This window comes from Nomascus leucogenys, chromosome 17, assembly GCF_006542625.1.
Source record: "Nomascus leucogenys isolate Asia chromosome 17, Asia_NLE_v1, whole genome shotgun sequence".
Classification (NCBI taxonomy): domain Eukaryota; kingdom Metazoa; phylum Chordata; class Mammalia; order Primates; family Hylobatidae; genus Nomascus; species Nomascus leucogenys.
In genome coordinates, this window is record NC_044397.1 from 66,325,346 (window position 1) to 66,352,852 (window position 27,507).

Sequence of the window (27,507 nt, forward strand, 5' to 3'; positions counted from 1 at the left end):
CCCCCCTGTTTTTGGAAGGAAATAACCGCAATATTCATACGTTTGCAGTTTTCCAATCGACTATGTACTCAAATTCTTACCATAAACTTGATGTTTAAAAGCTGCAAAGTACTACTCAAGAGGCTGAGGTGGGAGGGTCTCTTGAGCCCAGGAGTTCACAGCCAGCCTCAGCAACATGGCAAGACCTCATCTCAAAACAAAAACAAAAAAGTTGCAAAGTATTTTTCCATTCTCAACCAAGTTGAGAAGAGTATTTTAAGTAAACATCTACCATAATTTTTTCAGGTACTAAGATTGAAAAGAGACAAAATATTTTTAGATTATTAGAGGTTAAATAGTCAAGTATTCCTAAAATGTTTAAAGTATGCCTGTGAATGTTCGTGTGTGTTAATGAATTAGATTGCTAGACTGTCTCATTTTCATTTTTACTCTAAATTCTTTCGTCACTAGAAACCTAGATATAGGTTTGTTTACAAATGAAAAAAGTTTTCAGAAAAGAAATCACAACTTTCAGAAAAGAATTGAGGATTAATATATTACCTAGGAACAATGCAGGACGGTTTGGGATTTGAGCCATATTAGCCTTTGTTCCCAGAAACCTTCTGAATATTATTACAAACACCTCTTGTATTAGCAGTTCTAGAAATACACCAAGAAATGCACCTAAGAATGTGCAAAGACTCACTTTGTTAAAGAAATATTGAAACAGAGAAAATGAATGCAACAGAGATTTACTTTTAGGACCCTTGAACACCATCTGCTGATATGAACAGAGAGAAATTTTCAAACTTGGCAGTCTTATATCACAGCCAAACTTTCATAAAATCTCTTATTTTTCCCAAATTCTGACCCTGGGGCATATCATCCCACAATCATCACTTCTGCCCACCATTCAACCAGCATCTTGTCAAATCTGGCTGCAAGATTAAGTTTCCCAATTCGGAATTCAATATTGTAACCCTAAGGATATAAGATTCAAGCTGGAACATTCTGGATTTTTTTTTAATGGATAAAATTGTTTCAGCCCAAAGACCACAGTTCGCCCTGACCATAATGATGAATCATCAGGACTGACACTAAGTGAAATGGGTTTGATGTTCTCGGTTTTATTTGTGCCCATCAAGCAGCATTTTACATTTGTCCTAACTCTCAACCTTTTGGAGAAAAGGTTGAAAGAGGCTTGTTTTCTAGTATTATTTAAGACTTACAAAATTAACTAGCTCTGTCTGAAGCAAGTTTGGCTTGCCATAGTCCCTACTACTGTGTGTCCAGCTCCATTCTTGCCCATTCTGCCCTTCCAATTTGGAGGAAAAGAACTGAAGAATTAAGAACATGTACTTTTCTCTCATATTTCCTCAGTATCAATTACAGCTTCTGGTATCCTTGCTTCTGTCTTGGTACAATATTTACCTTTTACTCTCAACAAAAACCTACTTCCTTTAAAAAAAAACCCATATATGAATTCCATGCTGAAAACTAAGCTCCCTATAAATGTCGTACTTTTTTCTTTTGAAGAGGAATTTGTCTGAGCTCTGATCCATGCTAAAAACACCATTTAACAGGTATGTAATCTTTTAAAAATATTCCTGTTTCTCTAAATTTTTAGGTGTTAGAGGTAAATGTTTTTTTCTAAAAATTGTTTTAAATTATTCATCAAAAATCAAAGTCATAAAATATGTAGGGTCAACATCATATTAAACTCCAGAAATAATAAGTACTATTTCACAGCATCGGAGCACTGGTTAACCTCTTGTAAAAAGCTCTAAAGATTTAAAGAAAAGTTTTCCTTAATATTGAAATTTGTGTACAGCACAGGCGCTGTGAGGCCTTTTCTTAGACTTTATTTTTTAATTCTAGTTTTCCTGTGCTAACGTATTATTTCACTGTATTTTTGTGTGTGATTTGAATTGCTAGGTGAGATGAGGTAAGCTTACAAAATAACTTAGAAATATAAACTAAAGAAGCAGGTATATTGGTGAGTTTTCTGCTGCCTTTTTGCTTTGTTTTGCTCGAGGTCTTGTCTCTCTTTCCAGTGCCCTTTCCTGCCTGGGAAGCCCACAAAGATTCACTTTTCACTTATTACTCATCAAACTGACTCTGGTTCACAGTGGAAAAGAGAAGAAAAGCTGATGGAGAAATGGCAGTGAAGAAAGAGAGCAAGATGTCAGAGCAATACTTTTGAGCGACTATATCCTTTCCATTAAAGGTGTCAACACGTTTATTTGCATCTTTGAGCCTAGGACTAGGGAAGTGCTGGAAATTATGTGGGTACCTTTTCCCATTGGAAAAATATACCTCCTGGGTTGGGGGAAGCCTGAAAATAGGTGAAAGTTAGAATACTCAGTTGATTTTCAATTTTTTTTTGTCTTATAATTTAAAAAGTGCTGTTGAAAGGAATAGGGTTGCATTTCACCTAGAATCAGTGCCAAGTATCAACAGCTAGTGTCTGTCTTTTAAAGAAAGAATCTTTCATACCATGGGGGTTTTAAAGCTACTGATAAAACAAAAAGCTATTTTCTGAAGACCAGCCAACCTGAAAAACAAGTGTTTTAAAACCTAGAGAATTTCCTTTAATGTAAATAATCAAAGATGTTTTCAATTATTTTGCTATTACTTACGTACAATGGTTTTACATTTATGAGAAGTGCTATCCCTGAAATAACAATAATATGATCGTTTATAAGTGGGGTGTGGAAAAACAACACAAGCATACAGCAAACTAGGAAGGAATTTTTCCAATAAAAATTAAGTAACCTTCGCCATAATTTGCTGACATTGTGGAATTGGGAAGAACAAGAAAATAATAAAAAGAAAAATAAATCTTTACTGAAATGTAGTGATAGTGTTTCACTCACAACCCTTCTTCAAATTGAGATGCAGGAGAAATGTGTAAAAAGCAAAACTGGTACAAATCTTGATTACAATTTTGGATCAGTTTAAGACAATATGGCTCAACAGAGCAATTTACATAGGCTAACAGAGCAGAGCTTGAGTTGGTAATTTACTTTATTGGATACACATTTCACCTACAAAAAAAAAAGAAAGGAGGGAGGGAGGAACAAAAGAAGAAAGGAAGAAGGGGATGTAGGGAGGGAGGGAAGGGAAAAAGAACATAAATCCAAGTTTGAGATTATATATAGAGCAGCTATTATCTCCCAAGTAAAGATTTGGCCACAAATTACAAATTAATTTAAAAGTTGTGTAATTTGGATTTTCTTTTAATGTTCAAATTAAAGTCAATATTTATCTTTTTGCACATTGTTTCTTCAAATCTGATCCTGTCATGTTTGCACTTTATGTCACAACTTTATTTTCTACTCAATCAAGCATTAGAAAAGAGTAACAGCTTGTAAAATATCACAATGCAATTGAAAAGTGAAGTTTTTCAATATTTGCAGACATGTTAATTATATTCCAATTTTCATAAGCAGTAAAGAGAAAAACACTTCAAACTGGTAAATGCAGTTTACATAGCAAAGAAAAGGTCAATGAAACATCCTTCACTGACCTCTGAAACAAATATTATAGATTTTACATGCAGGAAACTGATTACACGTAAACTTTCTTCTGTAAGCATTTGTATTCTAAAAGTTGCAGCCACCTCTCTGCATATGTTAGAGGTAAGAATGACAAAGTTTTAAGTTCTTAAGTATTGAAAATGATACTTGAATGGTACAGAGAGTTTCATTAATTGACCTTAGAGATAGAAAAGAAAATTCAGTTTCAAGACCCAAGTTCATCTAATTGTTGTTTAGTATTAGCATTATTGTATAGTAGTAGTATTACTATATTGATAAATTTTACTTAAATGGACAAAATTGACTTTATCATTTAAATGTCTGCTTTAATTTTTAAAAATTCTAAATGTAATAAAAATTAAGTCCATCTGGTAAAATGTAAAAGGTTAACATAAGACTTTCCTGTAAGTATGAATGAAATATTAAGTGAAGTTTTTTAGGTCAGTAAACAATACATAGTACAGATTCAATTTTGGTGAGTCCGGCACTTACCAAAAGAATACTAGCACCAGTATGTATAAGAAAGAATAATCCTTAATTAATCTGTATTTTTTCTAGTATACCATTCATCCATAATACCTTGGGGAAAAAGTATTCTCAATAAAATTCAAGCAGTAATAATTTCACACTCCCAAAATACATAGATTTGTTGAAGCAATCTGTCAGTTTCAAAAATATAGGCATTCACATCCACAAAAATGACTTTTTTAACAGTATATGGGAATTATGCTTCACATGAGTAAAACAGGGTTAGGTTAGCCCCAGTGTTTCATTTTTATACTTAAAGCATGAATATCAGTCTAAATTGACAGAGCGCAATCTTCAAGTGTGTTATTTACATCATGCCAACGTCCCCTCTCCCTAGACCACTTGCATCACATATCAATTTGAGCATATTTTAGGTAAGCAAATTATTATTAAATCTACGTTAAATACTTTTCGGAACAGGGGATGGTATAAACAAACCTCCATGTAAAATTAATTGTTTTGATGCTATAACAGTGAAATATTTGTGTGTTTTAAAATCTCCATATAAGAAAACGTACGTGGAGATACTGTCAAGCCAAATGCATGCCCAGATACTGAGCAATGTCTGAGACATTTGCATTAGTTTTCTAATGTACAACTTTACAACACTTCAAATGGTCGAAATGTACTTTGAAAAATAAAAGACCCATTGTACCAGTAAGGGAAATTGTAAACAGCTTTTTATTGCACTTCTAATGCTATTAAAATATAGAATGTGTGGTCTCTTCTCTCTTCTACTAGTACTTTAGCAATGTCAGCTGGAAGTGCATCCATGATCACTTTATCCAGCTGTCTGTCTCACTCCCAGAAAACTCTTAGATATACTTGATAAATATTTTCATCTAATTTGGTTCATCTGTTGTTTTTATTAACAACTAATTTAATATCCTCTGTTCTGCAATATTTGCAAAAGTCAGTCTATAGACGTGAAGCCAACCGGGACCCTCAGGCCTGTGCATCAGGATGGTGGGCTGGCTAGGTCCTCTGGGGACAGCAGTGCCAGAAGGAGTATTGGACACAGTGACCCAACTGTATGAGATGAGAAAAAACAAAAACAGGAGGTCCGCAGTACTGATGAACTAATCTGTCACTCACAAGCTCAGGTCTGCAAAAAAAAGAAATGAAGCACTAAACATTTAATGGCCATAAGAGATGGAAATGCAAGTCTTCATTTCTAAATGATAATCAAACCCACGATCAGAAACTGATTAACTGTGTAATTGAATTGAATTGAAAATCATCCCATGGATAACAATCCATCCTACCTTCAAGGGGTTAGGAAGCTAACTACAGGTCATTGCTATCAGAAATCTGATTTGATTTCCAAAAATTGTGTGAATGAACAAGTTTCTTCATCTTGATATACTAGGCAGGGAGTTTGTTCTTCCAAGTACTAGACTGCTTAATTGCTTGCTTGGGGGAGGAGAAATCCTAGGGGAAAGTCATATATGAGCAATTTCTACTCTGTGAAGCCAGCGCTGTGTCCTGAGCTGGACCATGGCCAGAAACACAGAAAAGTCTACTCTTCCCTACAGTGGAGGCAACTGTGGATATTTCATCCTAGGAGTGAATGAAAAAACCTAAAGCTCATACTTCATGGGAATCTTTCAATATTCTGACTGAAAACTGGTTATTTGCTCCTCCAACCCAAAGCCATCTAGGAACAGGACTCAGAACAGGAAAAAAGAAAAAAAAAGACAAAAATAATAATTATTCCAAAACGTATTTGAGAAGAAACAAACACAAACATTTGCATTATTAAATGGGATTGTTCACACCTGCTAAGTAGATATAAGATGATATTTAAGACAAGAGCTAAAAAATAAACTATCCCTTTCTGGTTTTGAGTGATAGCAGAGCAATAAAAATTATTTTCACATTCTTTTCCCTATTGTTAGAAGTAATCATTTGAATAAATACACTTATCTGTGCTATAACTATTAAAATGAATTCATTTCAAATATGTATACCACCTTTCTTTTTTTATTTCTAGATATGGTTTCAGTATAGACTTTCTGACTTTTATGGTATACATATACGACAATATTCTATTTTCCTTTCCTTTTAAATACTTACTGTTTCAATTTCAAATAAAAAATAAGCATTCTAGTTTGTAAATTTTAGCACAGAAATGTTTACAACCTTCAGCACAATTGCTTTTGTAATTTACTGACTTGGCATTTTGAGGCGTTTTTAACAAATTATGAGAAATAACACCTTCAGAAAGCATGTGACTACTTTGATGCAACCATTTACAATGTATTCATAAGAAGTCATCAACATGTAGAGTTCTTAGACATGTGGAACCTTTAAAAATTATACTAAAGAGTACATACAAAATACAGAGCTATGTAATAATAACTAATTTTAAATCCTGACAAATTAGAAGTTAAGCCTACTATCTGTAAAAATATTTACTGATTCCTTTTTTTAAGTATATACCTGAGCCTTTAAAAAGTATATGCCTTTACAACTGATTTCCAATAAACAATACTGAATATCAAACTACAAGTGACTTTCCTGATTTTTCACCAGAAATATATAGAAAAAGGAAATCCTATTCTTATTAGAGATTGAAGTACAGTAATTCTGCACGGTATTAAGAACCACAACTATGCCATACAGAAGACAGGACTTGCAACCTAAGAAAAGTTTTATTAAACAGGACAAGACAGTGATCAGGGGCTCAAGTTTTATTTCAATATGCAAAATCATCCATTGTAACAGATATTTATTTCATTCCCTACACCACAATTATTTTAGCTATATTTGATATATTTGCTCATCAGTGAATACTTACATTGAAACAGGTATTAAGAGCATGTAAAATCAGTTTATATATTTCCTCCTGCCTAGAGACTTCACTTTATATATGCCTATAGAACAAAAATTAACTTGAAAGTTTTAAAAAATATTTCTCTGTCGAAGCAAATATCTACTTCTTTTAAAATAGTGTGAGCCTGTGAAAACATGGTATTATGTATTTGACATTTTCCATCTAAAAATACATTATGAAGCAAGCATGCTGGTATTAATAAACCATGTGCTTTCAGAATCCTGAAGTGCTTTTCTATAATTTTGTTGAAAACAGAATAAGATAATATATTTTCCACCATGCTATTAACATAAAGCAAACAAATTTTATGTCATTGCCTTGCCAGCTTGCCTTGATTGGAAAGTGTACAAAAAAAAACTTTTAGGAGTTTATAAATATTCGTGACCATAGTCTGGTTTATGAGTTAACAATCCATAAGTAAACATAGATAACTTAGAAAAATTTAGTCAAAAATATATTACAAAAAATAAAAGAAACGATGTATATTTCCTTTTTCCTTACCCCACCCCCATCATAGGCAGAAAAATCACCCTCCCTTTGCAGCAGGGTACTATCCTTCCTTCCACCACTTTAGTTATCTGAAGGCAAATGAAAATACAATGATCCTTTTCGTCTTCTGATTTAGCTTACAATGCAAACATTTTAACACAAACATAAACTACTGACTTCACAGAAAGCACCAAACAGAAAGAGCAAGACTCACTGACCCATTTGGAAGACAAAGACGACAGAGCAGGAAAGCTCTAAAAATCAGCTTGTGAGGCCTCTGAGAGATATTCTTCTGGCATTTCATCACAGCAGCCCCAGACCAGCTCACCTCCCTAGATACAAGGAGGAGGCACTAAATAGAGCTGTTTATTAAAGCTGCTGTGCTGGATTGCATTAGGAAGCACGAGCAGACCACCTGGACCTTTCAGATTGTGACAGTGTTTAATTTGCAGCCTGCCCCTCTGCAGCAGCCAAGACTACTACTACATTTACCGGGCTCAATCACACATTATCTGGGTTAGAAGTCAAGGCACATGTATTTATATATTTATATTTCCCATATGGAGAAAGGGAGAGAGGGAGAGAAAGAGAGAAGGAGAGAACACAGTCAAAATAAAAATATTGAACAGCATTAGAAAAATTTTAACTACTACCTAGGAAACCACACTTGATTCTCTTCTCGCACTTTCTTTCAGAGATCAAAATCTAAAAAGAAAGCAAATTTCTAAAATAGATTTTTAAGAAACATTCAGACCAAATTATAAATTAGATCTCTTCTTCAGTGTTTTTGTTGTTGTTTTAGTTTTTGTTTAAAAGAATCGCATTGAAGTTTTAAGCTGAGATCTCCCTGGTCAGATTTAATGGGTGCCTTTTGCCTTTCACACTTTCAGCACTACACTGGCAGGTAGCTGAAGATACAGATAGAAAGATGGTACTGTAAATATGAATTATGTGAATCATATGGTGAGACCCTTGTGGAAAAAAGGGGAGTTGAGAAATGGCTGACTCCATACCTGACCAATTACAGCTTGCATGGTCCCCGTGTCCTGCTGCGCTGAGAGATCGCAATCCATCATATGTTGTCTTTGAAAAGGAGAATGGGGGTTTCTGGCATGCATCTGTCAATCAACTTCTGCACTCACAACCATCACCAAAAGCAAGGGGAAAAAAAGTCAAGCTGCTCCACCAAATAGGATGAAACCGTCATGTGACCTCCGGCAGACAAGCACACACACATTCACTACCTCCACAGAGCGTAAGAATTTTCTGTAGATATGAAATGACATTGACAAATATCCAATACCAAGTAAATAAAGTGAGACAAACAGCTATTTACCAAAGACAAAAACATGGGCTGTAATCTTCCGCTAAAGGTTTAACAAACCTATGAGGGTTGTTTTTAATGCTCTAGAAATTTATGTTTAAAACAAAACAAAAACAAAATGAACTATCTCATGTGAGTGTCCATTAAGACTTTGATTTTTGTGCTATTATACACATTTTTAAAGTTATAGTTCATTGCTCTACTTTTCTTAAGGGGTCCCTAATGATTTTATTTTTAAAATCTCTAAATGACCTTTTGATAATATGCAGTTATCTCTGTTGTTTTATATAAAGACACCTTTTCAGAGAAGCTTGAAATGTTAACTGCTACATAACAAACACCCTGATATTTGTGGATTGGAAATGGACATAGAAAATCACCCGCGTAAATGATGATGACCACTCTAATATAAAATGTTCAAAGTGTGTAAATAGTAGTCACTAAACTTTTTATCTTCTAAAAGGTAAGGGGATGATTTACTTGCAGCTCATCTAAACTAATGTAATGTGTTTTTAATGTGATGACAAGTATTTTAACTTTTTAAATTTAATTTTAACTATCTGATTCCACACAATCTAGGGACAGATTGCTAATGCATTATGGGTCAGTTATTGTTAAGGGTGACAAGAATATAACTTACCAGCTTTTTAACCTTCTTAGGCTAAAGATCGGAACCTGACTTTCAAGACAATCCTACAGGTATTGTGAAGTTGCTCTCCAAAAACCCAAAACCATAAACACCATCCATTAACTTGGTGGCTTTGTGGCTGTGAAGAACATTTGCATTTGTCTACTTTTTAACTGAAGTTCGTTAGTTAGTATACTCTCCCTAACTTTTCAAAAAGAATTTATGGGAAAACCTTGTGTTAATATTAAAATGGAGATTTTTTTCAAGGCTCTAAACTGATGACAGGTCGGGGAGCAATGAGAACGATTTAATACACAATATATACCATTATGTATATTATTGCATAATATCCACTGCTTGAAAATTAATCAAAAGGAACTTCAAGTAAGAAAAAAAAACAAAAAACAATTTTCAACATTGTTAAAGAAATCTTTAGGAGCAAAGAATGAAGGACCGAAGCGCGCGCGCGCGCACACACACACACACACACAGACACACACACAGTTAAATCAGCATCCCCAAATAAAATGAGACCGTGCGCCAACTGGGTAGCCCTCTTGGGAGCTGAGGGCTAACTGAGGAAAGGCCCTTCTAAACATCATTAAATGTCCTGTCTGCGCTGAAGTCCTACCCGGGGGTTTCTGCAGTTATCCCAGATCAGAACCTCAGGCGTCCCATCGTCTCCTTTGGCCAGGGAAGGGGAGGCCAGGGAAGCCGAGCCTGGAGCATCGACAAGGACTGAGCCAAACTTGCCCGAATCCTGCGGGCTCATAGAGGGCAGGGGGCGCGACTGCTCGTGGCATCGCCTTCTTGGGATCCCGCCTGGGCGGACACTAGACAGAAAGCCAGGTGATAGGACCAGTGGGAAGTTGCGGAGGAGGGGCGAGCTGGGGTCCCAGGCCTCAGCAGCCGCTGAGCAGCCGCCCCCGCTTTCTAATTCTTGGGGGGCTTGCAGCCAAGCCTGGAGCGCGCCCCGGCGGCACGGCTCTCCTGGGCGCCCCGGAGCACCGCACCCTCCGCCTGCGTCCTCGGACTTTGGCAGCTGAGCGGTGCGCGTGTGGGGTGAGCCCGGGGGTGGTTTTGGCGTCCGGCGTCCTCTGTAGTGCAGCCTGGGTTCCCCACGCGCTGCCACCCGATCGCAGGCTCAACTTCCCCTGGGATCTAAGCTTCTTAAGCGCCTTCCTATGGGGCTGGGGGCTGGGGGGCGTGGGTGGAGGTGAGTGGGAGAGGCTGGCCAAGCTGCAGCATGAGGCCGAAGACCTCCTCTGAAGCTCTGTCCCACAAATTATGGTGGTTCCGATTGGCTTAGGGACAACACTCTTTGCTAATATTCCAGTTGTTTACATGACAATCTGGCCTATATGAATTATAATTATTACTAGCCAGCATTGATGGGAGGCTGAGCCAGGCACTGTGTCAGACACTTCACAGTACGTTACATGTGAAATAACAACTCAGTGAGGCAGTGATGGTTATTCCCATTTTGCAGATGAGGCTCAAAAAAAAAAAAAAAAACACAGATAACAACTCATGATTAATAGGAATATAATTTGAAACTGCTCTGAATCCAAAACTGGAGCCCCTTCATATGAAACCACAGAGTCAAGTAACGTTCACAATAGTGACTATCACACATGAAGCACCCACTCTTCTGTACGTATTTATGGAACCTGTACTAGGTGCCAAGTACTATATTGGTGTTAGTGCAAAACAGCACAGATTGCTTTAGAAACATAATAAAAATAAACCAAATGGTTAAAAGATTTATCTGGGGGAATTGTTTGATGCTAGCTGGTGGAACATGCTGACACTTTTTAGGCACCGTAATGCACGGGCTCGGGTTGGGATGGACTCCCTCCTGACATCTCAGGGAACGTGGCCTTGAGAAAGTGCCATTTCTCTGAGTCATGGATTTCGTGTCTTACACCAGAGATAATAATCCCTCAAGGGTAGTGTAAGGATTTGGGGAGATAATGTTTTGTGAAAGCTTATTGAGCTATACTGTGTAAGTGCCCAGCAAGTGTTAGTTATTTTCCCATATGGGAGTTCTATGGAGGGCAGGAAAGATTAATTCTCCTGGGAAAGGGAGGAAGCCTCTATGCAGATGGTGAAAAGATTTGGGTTGTGATATAAACGGAGGGCAGCTCCTGTTCAGGGCAAGGGGAATAGCATGAGCAAACCATCTGTTTCTCTATCAGTGTGGGTGGCAGACACTTCTAAGGTTTGATTAATGGAAAACAAATGGGAGAGAATGGGGGTATGCCAACTAATGTTGATTCCCACTCCCACAGTAGCATTTAGGAGACTCCTTGAGTGAAATATTTACCATTACCATCATCTCTCTGTTTTCTTACCTCCCATCAAATTTCCATAATATTGTGCATTTTATGGCCCTCTAAAGCCCCCTCCTGGATCATGAAGCAGCTAGATATGTCCTTTTCCAAGATACTCTTGTAGGCAAGGCAGCAGTGATGGCAAAAGGTCACCATAAGTCAAACCAAAAGAGGTCCCACCATTGCCCAAAATCCCAGTCCCCAGCTTCTGAGGATAGGGATGTCCTTGATTTCTTAAACCACAAATGACACTGATAGATAAATGGAGGACTGGGAATCAAGATAAAGTGCAGATGTTGGTCGTCTCTGTCTTCGTTTGTTTTGATGAATGTTTTGCAATGTTTAAGGATGAGAAGAGCTAACATACCTGGAGGCTTCTTTAATCCAAGGACCAAAAGCAAAAAAAAAAAAAAAAAGTGAATAGATGGTTCAAAAAGTCATCAAGACACTCTTACTAGACTTAGTATATTTCTACTTATGCTATCACAACATGTAGATGTACTACAAATCGATATGACATGCCTTTTTCTCTGTTGAGACCTGTTCTTTTTGTTGTAGTTGTTTACTTTTTTGTTTACAGTTTACTCTATTTTTTTTTTCATTTCTCTGTTACTTCTTGCTTTTGCATACATATCTTTCCTGATTTTTAAAAGACTAACTTACCATTCCTCCGACTTGTTTTATTTTTCATTTTAAATCTCCCACCCCTAGTTTACTAGACTCTAGTCTTCTTCCTAGATTAAGCATCATGGCAGAGCACTCTCTACAGCATGACTCACCACGTAGCTGTCTCTCATCACATGATTTTTGAGACTGACATGGGAATCAGATGACGGGGGGACAAGAATCAACATACCCAATCAAGACTCCTCATTGACTGCCCTTTCCCTTCTTCAGTTGGCTTTGCTTCTGCCCTTCTTTTCAAAGTCAGTTTTTCCTAGAATTTCATATGCTGCCATCAGCCTCTGGAATGATCCATTGCTTTTTCTATTTTCACCCCCACAACAGTACATTTTTGTCTACTTTCAAGTTTTGTAGAGAATTTCTCTGGAATGGTCTTTTTAATCACCATCAGTTTCCTTAAGCAACATTAGGGGTCTCTTAATTCCAGAGGACATTGACCAGCATAACTGATCTGTACCCTGGGATCTTTTGTTGTTATTTTCATATTTCTAGGGAAGTCGAGGACAGGAAAAATATCCCAAACAGAATGATTATTTTTAAAAGAGAAAGGGAGAAGGGAAGAAACCCCACACATCAAGCCCAGAGACTACAGAGTTGAAAGGGGCTTGACTTTGCTGAGCCAAGGCACCATTAGTTGTGATGACCTATGATTTACAGTTTTCTTCTACAACAAAATTTGGGAGCACTGGTTTTCCTCCAAGAAACAGTGACAAGATATTGCCTTTAAAATGAACAGCTGAGAAGTACAAGAGCCTGTTGACTCTGGGCAAGGAAGACCTGTGAATATACTAATGCATTATCAGACGTCCAACTTCGTCATCCTTTCTACCAGGGGACTTTATCCAGGATAAAAACAGAAAAAGCCAACACATGAAGCCAGTTCCTTTATTTCCATTTGCCCTCTTTATGAAATGTTTTGGTTATAGTTATGCATTTCTAGGTCTTCTAGAATATATTTCTTCTGCTTGAATATGCTTGGAAAAAGGCATTAAAATGCTCCTGGGTTTTACTGTACTTTGGGTAGTTTCTGTGTCTGAGCCCAAATGTTAACACGTAACTTCTCATGAAAATTCTCCACAATGGTAGAGACACATATTCTGTTTCCTTACAGCCACAGTACACTAGAGAACTTTTTCTTTTTTTATTTCATGGTTATAGCTTCACATGCCTGAAAAAGCTAAATACCACTGTCCTTTTATTCCTTGTATCAATAGATTCGCAACACATAGACCTAGTTCCACCATTTTAAAGACAAACGTTTTTAAATGGATGACTGTACAGAACCAAATTCATCAAGAGAACTTCAAAACTTGCAGCTCTTCTATTGGAAAACCCATATCTATTCTGGATTTCTCTGTAATCATCATCATCATCAATAACAATAACAGCAATAATAATTATAGAAAACATAGAAGAGGATCTCTAGATGTAGTTTGAGTACTCTTGAGGGCTCATGAGGCCCTTTCAGGGGGTCTGGAAGGACAAAACTTTTTCAAAATAACACTAAAATGAGATTTTTTCCTTTTTCACTCTCATTTTCTGAAGAGCATACAGTAGCATTTCCCAAAGCTGCATGATATGTGATTTCATAGCAGATTGAATGCAGAAGCAGACATGAGACTCCAATCATCTTCTAGTAAGTCAGACACTTACTAGAGATTTGCAAAAATCTAGAACAAAGCCATTCTTTTTACTAGATATTTTGTTTGTGGTAAATATAATTTTTTTCATAAAACAAATTATTTATGTTACGTAGCTATTTAAAATAAATCAGTAAGACAACTTTTTAAATTTATTGGTTTTAATTTCTAATATAGTAAATACTAGTAAACGTAACCCACAACACAAAAGCTTTTTGAGGTCTTAAATAACTTTGTAATAGTGTAAAGAAACTCTAAGACTAAAAAGTTTGAGGGTTGCAGACATCCTAGAGTATTTATATTTGCCATGCAACTGTTCTAAGCACTTCGCTTATACTAACGCATTTAATCCTCACCCTGGCCCTAGAAAGTATGTGTTCTTTATCCTGATTTTATAGATGAGGACACTGAGGGCAGTATTATACTGAATATTATAAATGCAAAGGTTCTTAGGGATGAATGTCCAAAACAATAATTTTATATGAGAGTCAGCTGAGATATGCAATACCTCCTGGATGGAAATGTTGCAAAAAAGTCACTTTGTTGAAGTTTTTAAAGGTTTTTTAAAGGATACTCATCTATGATCAGCATCAAACCTATGTCCCAGTAAATCAAATGTCCCTAGTAACTATCACATGCCACAAAGTAGAGGCAAAAGAATTAAGGGCTGTCTGATTCTACTCCCATCTCTACCGCCCACTCCTACTGGGCCTGAATGAAGGTGTTGGATTTTTAATGCCCTTCCAGTTACAATATTTTGTAATTGCCACATCCCCATGTTAGTTGGCAAACAGATCTATACAGAACATAGAAGATTAAAATATATAATTTTTAAGCATTCATTTGACTGTAAAACTACAGTTGAAGCACTGGGCAAAAAAAAAGGATATTCATTAAAGAGAACAGAGTTTATATTAATTGTTTAATTATCTAGCCATGGCATTCAAGATTATTATCTTGCAAAGGGAATTTTATTTCTTCAAGAAAATATCTGATACACAGCTTAGCCAGGCAGGTCCAAAGGGAAGGTAGAAGAAGACAAAGTAATAACGACATAGCTAGATGAAATAAAATTATGGGTCAAGGAGAACAAAGAAGAAGGAGGAGGAGGAGGAGGAAAAGCAAGACAGACCAGGCAGCTGGAGCCTGAGCGTGCAGGAGTGGATGAGAAATACCCCACCATGTCCCATGAGGGCAGTGAGAGTCTTACAACTGGGAATAGCTAATATACAATGTTAATTGAATATATTGCTGTTGTTTATTTTTCCCTGCATTGTACATATGCTTTGAATCCCAAACCTTCAGCAAAATTGACTACACACATAAATTCTTGTGTGAGGGACATTTTTTCAGGGAAAGGAAGGCTGAATCCCACATCTGGGTCAACAGTAACAAGCTGAGAGAAGAGTTATGGAAAATGAGATGTAATGTGTTCAAATATTTGGCGAAGTCTGAAGAAGTGACACAATATAAAATAGTATCTGTTATCATGCAAGGAATGCAAAACCAAACTCAGACTTACTTGGACAACAAAGGGAATTTTCTGTCTCACAAAACTAAAAAGTACAGATGTTAGTGGGCCTCAGGTCTGGCTTGATCTAGAGGTTTTTTTTTAACATCTAATAAACCCTGTCTCTATCAAAAAATAAAAATAAAAATAGGCAGGCATGGTGGTGCACACCTGTAGTCCTAGCTACTTGGGAGACTAACGCAGGAAGATCACGTCACTTGAGGCCAGGAGTTTGAGGCTGCAGTGAGCTACAATTGTGCCACTACACTCAGCCTGGATGACAGAGCAAGTCCCTGTCTCTATAAATAATAATAATAATGGCAATAATAATAATGTAAATAGAGTTCTAGCTACATCTCTCCATGAGTCCCTTTGCTCTGTTTCAATCTATCCATTGGTTTTGGCTCCCCTCATGGTAGTGAAAGGCTGCAGCAACTCCAGGCCTTATACCATACCACAACCCATACCATCTAAAACAGGAGAGAGCTCTTTGTTTCAAATATCCAAACAAAATCCAAAGATCCTTTTTTTTTTTTAGACCAGATTAGGTCACACCCCTAACCCTCCCGGTCTGTGTTCAAGGGAATAGCTTCAATGGTGTAATGTACTGCAGGAGCTGGAGGCAGATGCAAGACCCCTGGAAATACATGAATCTACAAGCAGTGTTAAGGGGCTTTTAGGAAAGGGAGAATGAATGCTGGGTGGAAAGAAGGACAATACAAAAAGTCTACTACAACAACCCCTGAGAATTCACAGACATTTTGCAAATCCAGGCAAGAGGCACAATAAAAGAATTTTTAGTTCATTTTAGCTAAATCTCAAAGGATAGGCTGACCTGGTGGCTGATGACCTGGTAGTTGTCTTGAGTATTAAAAGAGAAAATGTTCATGAATACTGATTACAGTGCATGAAATAACAGTAGATCTGTACACATCATAATTCCCTTCTTCTTCTACTTTCCTTCTTCTTTTTCTCTCCAGAATATAATATATATAATTTGAAGTTTAAACAATAGTGCTGAATTTTGAAGCACGGTGTTCTTAAATTAGAAAGATTATAAATTATAAAACAACATTTAAAAACACGTGGCCATCTTGGTAGAGACATGGCTATGTAGTTGTGCGTACTTCAGCATATAGAGATTTGAAGCCCTCATGACAAATAGAGATGATAAGAACAGAAGTAAAATACTGAAGAGTCCTTGTTTTGTTTCACTTATAGCATTAGTGAATGTATTCAAATTTACGGATGCTGTTGGTAGGGACACTAAGGAGCCAGACATGGTGGGATTCATCCGAAGAAAGGATGCTGATGAGAGAGTGCAATAACAGGACTAAAAAAGATTGGCATTTATCTGGGCCCATAGTGAAGAGGAAGATTAATTTGATGATAACATAAGAATGTACCTTAAAACACAAAAACCACACTTAACAAATGGGGGTTAGTCTAAATGCAGCTTTAAATGTTGAGTCCATGCTGTGATGAAGATTAAGCACATTTTTAAAACCATGGCCTCTGCTGTCAACAAGCTTGTAGTCTCATGATGGAATCAGATCTTAAACAAATAAGCCCGCAAATAAATATGTAAATTATTAGTTGTAATAAATACTATACAGGAAAATAGGGAACTATGAGAGAATATCAGCCTTTTCTATCACTCATTTAAAAAATTACATTATGTTTTATAAAAATTATTAGCACAATTATTTAGAATTATTCCAGGGTTAAATGGACACAGACTGTCTGTGCATTTATTAGCAGTTTTTGTGCAGTTCAGTAACATAAATTCCCCATTCATGGATTCCTGATTCTGATTAATCTTCAATTAGGCAGGATTATGTTTTCAAATAAGAGTTTAAGGCTGTTATAGTTTCAGAATTACTGTATATTTAAAAGTGTGTTATCTGTTGCCTTACCTAAAAGCTATTCCTGATTATGTGAAGTATTTGGGGGTTACATTAGGTTTCCTTCAACTTTGTGGACATTTCTTCATGATCTCCTGCCATTTCATGTTTCAGAGGAAAAGTCTTTTGCAGGTAAACTGCTTCATGTGCTAAAATATCTGAAAAGTTTTAGTCTTTATTTTCGAAATTTGGTGACTTTACCATGAGATAAATCATTCTCTTGTTATTTTTTGTTAGGAAGTATTCCAAAAATACACAAAAGTAGAGAATATAATGAACCTCTGCGTAATTACCATCCAGCCTCAACCACATTAACACTATCATACTTGTTTTGTTTATTACCCCCACCAGCTTTCTTGGCTGCTGTTCTTTAACAAATATCAGATGTCATGTTCTTTTACCACTAAACATTTCAATATGAATTTCAAAAAATAAAGGACATTTTCTTACATGACCACAGACCATTATAAAAATTAATAATAATTATTATTTAATATTAGCAGTCATTTAATAATTTTAATATTATCAAATATTGAGTATTATAATATTCATTCCACATTAAAACTCTCAAAGTTGATATATTGCCCAAGATGTCTTTTTTTTGTTTGGTTGAATTAAGATTTAAATATTGTTTAAATCTGAATTTATTGTTTCTATTTTCTTATATCTTTTGTTTCTTGTTTTTGTGTGTGTGTTTTGTTTTGTTTTGTTGACGGGGTCTCACTCTGTCCCCCAGGCTGGAGTGCAGTTGCACAGTCTTGGCACAGTGGCACCATCTTGGCTCAGTGCAGCCTCCACCTCCTGGGTTCAAGCAATCCTCCCAGCTCAGCCTCCTGAGTAGCTAGGACTACAAGTGCCTACCACCATGCCCGGCTAATTTTTGTGTTTTTTTTTTAATAGGGATGAAGTTTCACCATGTTGCCAGGCTGGTCTCGAACTCCTGGCTCAGGTGATTCGCTCACCTCAGCCTTCCAGAGTGCTGGGATTACAGGCGTGAGCCACTATGCCCAGTTTATATCTCTTGTTTCTTATAAAATAATACAAAAAATCCCCACTTCATTTAGTTTCTTATGCTTTAAATATTGAAGAGACTAAGTTCACTCCATGTTCTGACTTTTGCTGATGGTTTTCTCTTACTACGATTTAACTTGTTTCTCTGTCTCCTGTATTTCTGTAGACTGGAAGTTAGATCTAGAGGCTTGCTTAAATTTCATCTCAAGTAATGCCTTACTTTCCCATTGCATTACTTTAGGAAGCACATGAAGCCTGGTATTCTCACTTACAGAGGTAAGAAAGTTTGGGGTTCGGGTGCTGACAACCTGTTTCTTCATTGCAAACATTTCCCTTGACATTTCATCTAATAGTTTTACAGCCCATTGATGACCACTGTCTGAAGTGATTTTTTTTATAAGTTACAAAATGGTGACTTTTCATAATTCCTTCCGCATTTATTAGCAGTTTTTGTACAGAAAAACCCACCCACTAAGGATATTTTTTCTTGTGAAACACAGTTCGTGCTTGCAAAGGCAGAGTAAATGCTCAGTTCTTTTCATTTCATTATCAATTTTCACCGTAATGAGTTTGTGCCCTAGCAACCTCCAATATTGTAACAATGAGTTATGTCTTACTTCTTTTTTATTCTTTTTTTAATATCACTAATAACTCATAGATTTTTATATTTTCAGTGAGTTTTCAACAATTGCAATCATTCTTCTCATTGATGCTCAGATTGTCACCTTCTGCCACGGGAGCCCATCAAGCTGGCTTGTGTACTTTGACACGATCCCATTAGCCTCTGATAGCTTCCTTGATCTTTGTGCCAACAAGATGTTCCAGAATCTTTTTGTTCATTTCCTACACCAGTCCCAGGTTCTTTTTGGAGAAAAATGGTATTTAGAACCACTGATAATATGTCATTTCAGTGGTCAAAGCCAGAAAAAAAATTTTAAGGGAGGAAAAACCACAAGTTCACACTGATATTTCCAATTCAAAATGTAAGAGTACAGATTTTCCTTGAATTCTTTATTTTGTTCTTCCATCTCTGGTATCTCTTTGCTCCTATGATTAATATTTTATTTCAAAATAAAATTAATATGATTATTTGCTTGTTTTAACTTAGAATTACAAATCTAATAGTTCATAAAATGAAACATCATTCTTGGTTTTACTTATCAGTCAAAAACAAGATAAAAATCATTGTGATAAGTTTCATTTGTTGGAAGGCTACATTTTCCATCTTTGAGTATTTTTTGTTCCATTTATTTAAAATATGTATTATTTGAACCTCTTTCTGTGCTATACATATTTAACATCTATTATATAATCTTTTTTTTTTTTTTTTTTTTTTTTGAGACAGAGTCTCACTCTGTCTCCCAGGCTGGAGTGCAATGGCACCATCTCGGCTCACTGCAACTTCCGACTCCCAGGTTGAAGCGATTCTCCTGCCTCGGCCTCCTGAGTAGTTGGGATTACAAGTGCACACCACCACACATGTCTAATTTTTGTATTTTCAGTAGAGATGGGGTTTCACCGTATTGATCAAGCTGGTCTCAAACTCCTGACCTTGTAATCCGCCTGCTTCTGACTCCCAAAGTGATAGGATTACAGGCGCGATATGCAGTGCCTGGCCATATAATCTTTTAAATCTATGAATCTTTTTCCTCTATATGCTTTTCTGCATATTTGGGGCAGCCCACAATTTATGGAGCTGTGTTTCAGGACAGAGCCCTTTCCTATTGTCAAGGTTATTATTTATGTAAACACAAATGATCTTATAGAGTTTGAGGATAAACAAATTGCTTTGGTGCCTAACAGATACGGTTAGGTGTCAGAATCTGAAAAACTTGGGGGTACCTATGCAGTTGCTTTTGCCAATGGGAGAAGCACCAGTCCCAGCAAATGTGTGGGTCTTTCATTGAATAGGTAATTCTGACAGCTGGTTTCCACTTCAAACTCCATAGAAAAGTATGATCACATGGAATATAACATTATTTGACAATACATACTAAAGGCAAACCTGGTTTGATTTGAAAGGCGAACGTTTGGGAAACATAATTTTTTTTTTTTTAAAGAAAAGCCAACAAAGTAAGCACTCAAGTTAATACAAAAACACTGGGGATGGGATTTTAGGAATCTGTAATGAAGAGAGGCTGGGATTTTAATGCCCAGCACAGACAGGAACGGAGGCTTCCAGGTCCTAATAGATATAAATTGGAATTGAGTCCCTTTATACTGCTCATATCCTCAATTGATTGGAACTCAAACCTACTCCTAGTATATGTTTTAAGTATGAATTTACTTTTTTGTTTGTTTACATTGCAATTACACTGTATGATGAAAATTGATCCAAGTTCATGATTTACTGGGGCATCTGACAGAAGCAAATGCAAACTACTGCAATTTTTGCCCTATGGAATTCTCAGAGCTTATAATAAAAAAAACCAAAAATATATGATAAACTCATTTGCCAATCAGAAACAATAAATAAGATCTTTACATTTTTAGATTTTAAAAAGATTGTAAAATGAGTATGATAATAATGATAATTAAACAAATGAAAGATGGTACTAAACCTTAAAGAAAGAAGAAAGCCAGTGAAAATGAACAATGTCAAAGAATCAAATAGATCCCTTAGTAATAAAAAATATAACTAAAATAAAAACTCAATGTATCACTAAATAGCAAGGTTTATGCAAAGAAAGTGAAGTGCAGAGAGGTGGGTGAACTGAAGGATAAGCCTCAGACACTTTAACCAGAATAGCTCAAGGAGACAGAGGGGTGGAAATTACATAAAGGGTTTAAGAAAGATGGAGCATAGCAAAAGAGGTCTAACATATGTCCAATACATGAGAAGCCTTGCTGAAAGGGCTACTAAAGGGTGTACTTCAGGAAAAAGAAATTTGAACCCAGACTGAAGGATACAAGAACTAATGTAAGTAAAACAAAAGAAAACAATTTTTAAAAACCTAAACTAAAACAATATTAATAAATATGTCTATAAATCTAAATAAGCAGGGGCTGGAGGAGGGGGAAAGTAAGATATCGTTAATGAGGTATAAAACTAAGGTGGAATTAATTACTAAATAACAACAATTTGTAAAATGAGAGGGATGGAGATTGGGGTTAAAATATTTAAAGGTCTTTTATTATTCAGAAGGAAGGTATAAATATTAATAATCCCCAGAAATCTAGTATGCATGTTCAATTTTTATGGGTAATCACTAATAAATAGTATAACTTCTTGAGTCAATAGAGAGATAAAAAGAAATAAAGTATAATTTAATAGAAGGCAAGAAAGGAAAAAAATATGAAAGGAATGCATTGTAAGTATAAAGCAGAAAGTTTGACAGTAGAGAGTTTTTTCCGGGAGCCAAGATGGCCGAATAGGAACAGCTCTGGTCTACAGCTCCAAGCCTGAGCGACACAGAAGACGGGTGATTTCTGCATTTCTGTTTGAGGTACCGGTTTCATCTCACTAGGGAGTGCCAAACAGTGGGTGCAGGACAGTCGGTGAAGCTCACTGTGCGCGAGCCAAAGCAGGGTGAGGCATTGCCTCACTTGGGAAGTGCAAGGGGTCAGGGAGTTCCCTTTCCTAGTCAAAGAAAGGGGTAACAGACGGCACCTGGAATATCAGGTCAGTCCCACCCTAATACTGCACTTTTCCAATGGGCCTGGAAAACGGCACACTAGGAGAATGTGTCCCGCACCTGGCTCAGAGGGTCCTATGCCCACGGAGTCTCGCTGATTGCTAGCACAGCAGTCTGAGATCAAGCTGCAAGGTGGCAGCGAGTCTGGGGGAGGGGCGCCCGCCATTGCCCAGGCTTGCTTAGGTAAACAAAGCAGCCAGGAAGCTTGAACTGGGTGGAGCCCACCACAGCTCAAGGAGGCCTGCCTGCCTCTGTAGGCTCCACCTCTGGGGGCAGGGCACAGACAAACAAAAAGTCAGCAGGAACCTCCACAGGCTTAAATGTCCCTGTCTGACTGACAGCTTTGAAGAGAGTAGTGGTTCTCCCAGCACACAGCTGGAGATCTGAGAATGGACAGACTGCCTCCTAAAGTGGGTCCCTCACCCCTGAGCAGCCTAACTGGGAGGCACCCCCCCAGCAGGGACAGACTGACACCTCACTCGGCCGGGTACTCCTCTGAGACAAAACTTCCAGAGGAACTATCAGACAGCTGAATTTGTGGTCTCACGAAAATCTGCTGTTCTGCAGCCACCGCTGCTGACACCCAGCCAAACAGGGTCTGGAGTGGACCTCTAGTAAACTCCAACAGACCTGAAGCTGAGGGTCCTGTCTGGTAGAAGGAAAACTAACAAACAGAAAGGACATCCACACCAAAAACCCATCTGTACATCACCATCATCAAAGACCAAAAGTAGATAAAACCATAAAGATGGGGAAAAAACAGAGCAGAAAAACTGGAAACTCTAAAAAGCAGAGCACCTCTCCTCCTCCAAAGGAACGCAGTTCCTCACCAGCAATGGAACAAAGCTGGACGGAGGATGACTTTGACAAGTTGAGAGAAGAAGGCTTCAGACGATCAAACTACTCTGAGCTATGGGAGGAAATTCAAAACAATAGCAAAGAAGTTAAAAACTTTGAAAAAAAATTAGATGAATGGATAACTAGAATAACCAATGGAGAGAAAGGCTTAAAGGAGCTGATGGAGCTGAAAGCCAAGTTTCGAGAACTACGCGAAGATTGCAGAAGCCTTAGTAGCAGATGCGATCAACTGGAAGAAAGGGTATTGCTGATGGAAGATGAAATGAATGAAATGAAGCGAGAAGGGAAGTTTAGAGAAAAAAGAATAAAAAGAAATGAACAAAGCCTCCAAGAAATTTGGGACTATGTGAAAAGACCAAACCTACATCTGATTGGTGTACCTGAAAATGATGAGGAGAATGGAACCAAGTTGGAAAACACTCTGCAAGATATTATCCAGGAGAACTTCCCCAATCTAGCAAGGCAGGCCAACATTCAGATTCAGGAAATACAGAGAATGCCACAAAGATACTCCTCGAGAAGAGCAACTACAAGACACATAATTGTCAGATTCACCAAAGTTGAAATGAAGGAAAAAATGTTAAGGGCAGCCAGAGAGAAAGGTCGGGTTACCCACAAAGGGAAGCCCATCAGACTAACAGCTGATCTCTCGGCAGAAACTCTACAAGCCAGAAGAGAGTGGGGGCCGATATTCAACATTCTTAAAGAAAAGAATTTTCAACCCAGAATTTCATATCCAGCCAAACTAAGCTTCATAAGTGAAGGAGAAATAAAATACTTTACAGACAAGCAAACGCTGACTGATTTTGTCACCACCAGGCCTGCCCTAAAAGAGCTCCTGAAGGAAGCACTAAACATGGAAAGGAACAACCGGTACCAGCCACTGCAAAAACATACCAAATTGTAAAGACCAACGAGGCTAGGAAGAAACTGCATCAACTAACGAGCAAAATAACCAACTAACATCATAATGACAGGATCAGATTCACACATAACAATATTAACGTTAAATGTAAACGGGATAAATGCTCCAATTAAAAGACACAGACTGGCAAACTGGATAAGGAGTCAGGAACCATCAGTGTGCTGTATTCAGGAAACCCATCTCACGTGCAGAGACACACATAGACTCAAAATAAAGGGATGGAGGAAGATCTATCAAGCAAATGGAAAACAAAATAAGGCAGGGGTTGCAATCCTAGTCTCTGATAAAATACACTTTAAACCAACAAAGATCAAAAGAGACAAGGCCATGACATAATGGTAAAGGGATCAATTCAACAAGAAGAGCTAACTATCCTAAATATATATGCACCCAACACAGGAGCACTCAGATTCATAAAGCAAGTCCTGAGTGACCTACAAAGGGACTTAAACTCCCACACAATAATAATGGGAGATTTTAACACCCCACTGTCAACATTAAACAGATCAATGAGACAGAAAGTTAACAAGGATATCCAGGAATTGAACTCAGCTCTACACAAAGTGGACCTAATAGACATCTACAGAACTCTCCACCCCAAAGCAACAGAATATACATTTTTTTCAGCACCACACCACACCTATTCCAAAATTGACCACATAGTTGGAAGTAAAGCTCTCCTCAGCAAATGTAAAAGAACAGAAATTATAACAAACTGTCTCTCAGACAACAGTGCAATCAAACTAGAACTCAGGATTAAGAAACTCACTCAAAACCGCTCAACTACATGGAAACTGAACAACCTGCTCCTGAATGACTATTGGGTACATAATGAAATGAAGGCAGAAATAAAGATGTTCTTTGAAACCAACGAGAACAAAGACACAACATACCAGAATCTCTGGGACACGTTCAAAGTAGTGTGTAGAGGGAAGTTTATAGCACTAAATGCCCACAAGAGAAAGCAGGAAAGATCCAAAATTGACACCCTAACATCACAATTAAAAGAACTAGAAAAGCAAGAGCAAACACATTCAAAAGCTAGCAGAAGGCTAGAAATAACTAAAATCAGAGCAGAACTGAAGGAAATAGAGACACAAAAAACCCTTCAAAAAATTAATGAATCCAGGAGCTGGTTTTTTGAAGAGATCAACAAAATCGATAGACCACTAGCAAGACTAATAAAGAAGAAAAGAGAGAAGAATCAAATAGATACAATAAAAAATGAAAAAGGGGATATCACTACCGATCCCACAGAAATACAATCTACCATCAGAGAATACTACAAACACCTCTATGCAAATAAACTAGAAAATCTAGAAGAAATGGATAAATTCCTCGACACATACACCCTCCCAAGACTAAATCAGAAAGAAGTTGAATCTCTGAATAGACCAATAACAGGTTCTGAAATTGTGGCAATAATCAATAGCTTACCAACCAAAAAGAGTCCAGGACCTGATGGATTCACAGCCGAATTCTACCAGAGGTACAAGGAGGAACTGGTACCATTCCTTCTGAAACTATTCCAATTGATAGATAAAGAGGGAATCCTCCCTAACACATTTTATGAAGCCAGCATTGTCCTGATACCAAAGCCTGGCAGAGACATAACCAAAAAAGAGAATTTCAATGTCTTTGATGAACATTGATGCAAAAATCCTCAATAAAATACTGGCAAACCGAATCCAGCAGCACATCAAAAAGCTTATCCACCATAATCAAGTGGGCTTCATCCCTGGGATGCAAGGCTGGTTCAACATACACAAATCAATAAATGTAATCCAGCATATAAACAGAACCAAAGACAAAAACCACATGATTATCTCAATAGATGCAGAAAAGGCCTTTGACAAAATTCAACAACCCTTCATGCTAAAAACTCTCAATAAATTAGGTATTGATGGGACGTATCTCAAAATAATAAGAGCTATCTATGACAAACCCACAGCCAATATCATACTGAATGGGCAAAAACTGGAAGCATTCCCTCTGAAAACTGGCACAAGACAGGGATGCCCTCTCTCACTGCTCCTATTCAACATAGTGCTGGAAGTTCTGGCCAGAGCAATCAGGCAGGAGAAGGAAATAAAAGGTATTCAATTAGGAAAAGAGGAAGTCAAATTGTCCCTGTTTGCAGATGACATGATTGTATGTCTAGAAAACCCCATTGTCTCAGCCCAAAATCTCCTTAAGCTGATTAGCAACTTCAGCAAAGTCTCAGGATACAAAATCAATGTACAAAAATCACAAGCATTCTTGTACACCAATCACAGACACACAGAGAGCCAAATCATGAGTGAACTCCCATTCATAATTGCTTCAATGAGAATAAAATACCTAGGAATCCAACTTAAAAGGGATGTGAAGGACCTCTTCAAGGAGAACTACAAACCACTGCTCAATGAAATAAAAGAGGATACAAACAAATGGAAGAACATTCCAGGCTCATGGGTTGGAAGAATCAATATCGTGAAAATGGCCATACTGCCCGAGGTAATTTATAGATTCAATGCCATCCCCATCAAGCTACCAATGACTTTCTTCACAGAATTGGAAAAAACTACTTTAAAGTTCATCTGGAACCAAAAAAGAGCCCGCATCGCCAAGTCAATCCTAAGCCAAAAGAACAAAGCTGGAGGCATCATGCTGCCTGACTTCAAACTATACTACAAGGCTACAGTAACCAAAACAGCATGGTACTGGTACCACAACAGAGACATAGATCACTGGAACAGAACAGAGCCCTCAGAAATGATGCTGCATATCTACAACTATCTGATCTTTGACAAACCTGACAAAAACAAGAAATGGGGAAAGGATTCCCTATTTAATAAATGGTGCTGGGAAAACTGGCTAGCTATATGTAGAAAGCTGCAACTGGATCCCTTCCTTACACCTTATACAAAAATTAATTCAAGATGGATTAAAGACTTAAATGTTAGACCTAAAACCATTAAAATCCTACAAGAAAACCTAGGCAATACCATTCAGGACATAGGTGTGGGCAAGGACTTCATGTCTAAAACACCAAAAGCAATGGCAACAAAAGCCAAAATTGACAAATGGGATCTAATTAAACTAAAGAGCTTCTGCACAGCAAAAGAAACTACCATCAGAGTGAACAGGCAACCTACAGAATGGGAGAAAATTTTTGCAACCTACTCATCTGACAAAGGGCTAATATCCAGAATCTACAATGAACTCAAACAAATTTACAAGAAAAAATCAAACAACCCCATCAAAAAGTGGGCAAAGGACATGAACAGACACTTCTCAAAAGAAGACATTTATGCAGCCAAAAAACACATGAAGAAATGCTCATCATCACTGGCCATCAGAGAAATGCAAATCAAAACCACAGTGAGATACCATCTCACACCAGTTAGAATGGCCATCATTAAAAAATCAGGAAACAGCAGGTGCTGGAGAGGATGTGGAGAAATAGGAACACTTTTACACTGTTGGTGGGACTGTAAACTAGTTCAACCATTGTGGAAGTCAGTGTGGTGATTCCTCAGGGATCTAGAACTAGAAATACCATTTGACCCAGCCATCCCATTACTGGGTATATACCCAAAGGACTATAAATCATGCTGCTATAAAGACACATGCACACATATGTTTATTGCGGCACTATGCACAATAGCAAAGAGTTGGAACCAACCCAAATGTCCAACAACG

At 37.4% G+C, this 27,507-nt stretch overlaps 1 protein-coding gene across 1 annotated transcript in view; it reads right to left on the reverse strand.

Moving 5' to 3' along the window:
* Nucleotides 1–8,496, reverse strand: part of LOC100601868 (POU domain, class 6, transcription factor 2) — a 227,951-nt gene extending 219,455 nt beyond the window's left edge. The window contains exon 1 of the mRNA XM_030795618.1: nucleotides 8,385–8,496. Coding sequence (XP_030651478.1) covers nucleotides 8,385–8,489 — 105 coding nt within the window. The 5' untranslated portion in view covers nucleotides 8,490–8,496. The remainder of the gene's footprint in view (nucleotides 1–8,384) is intronic.
* Nucleotides 8,497–27,507: the final 19,011 nt, after the last annotated feature.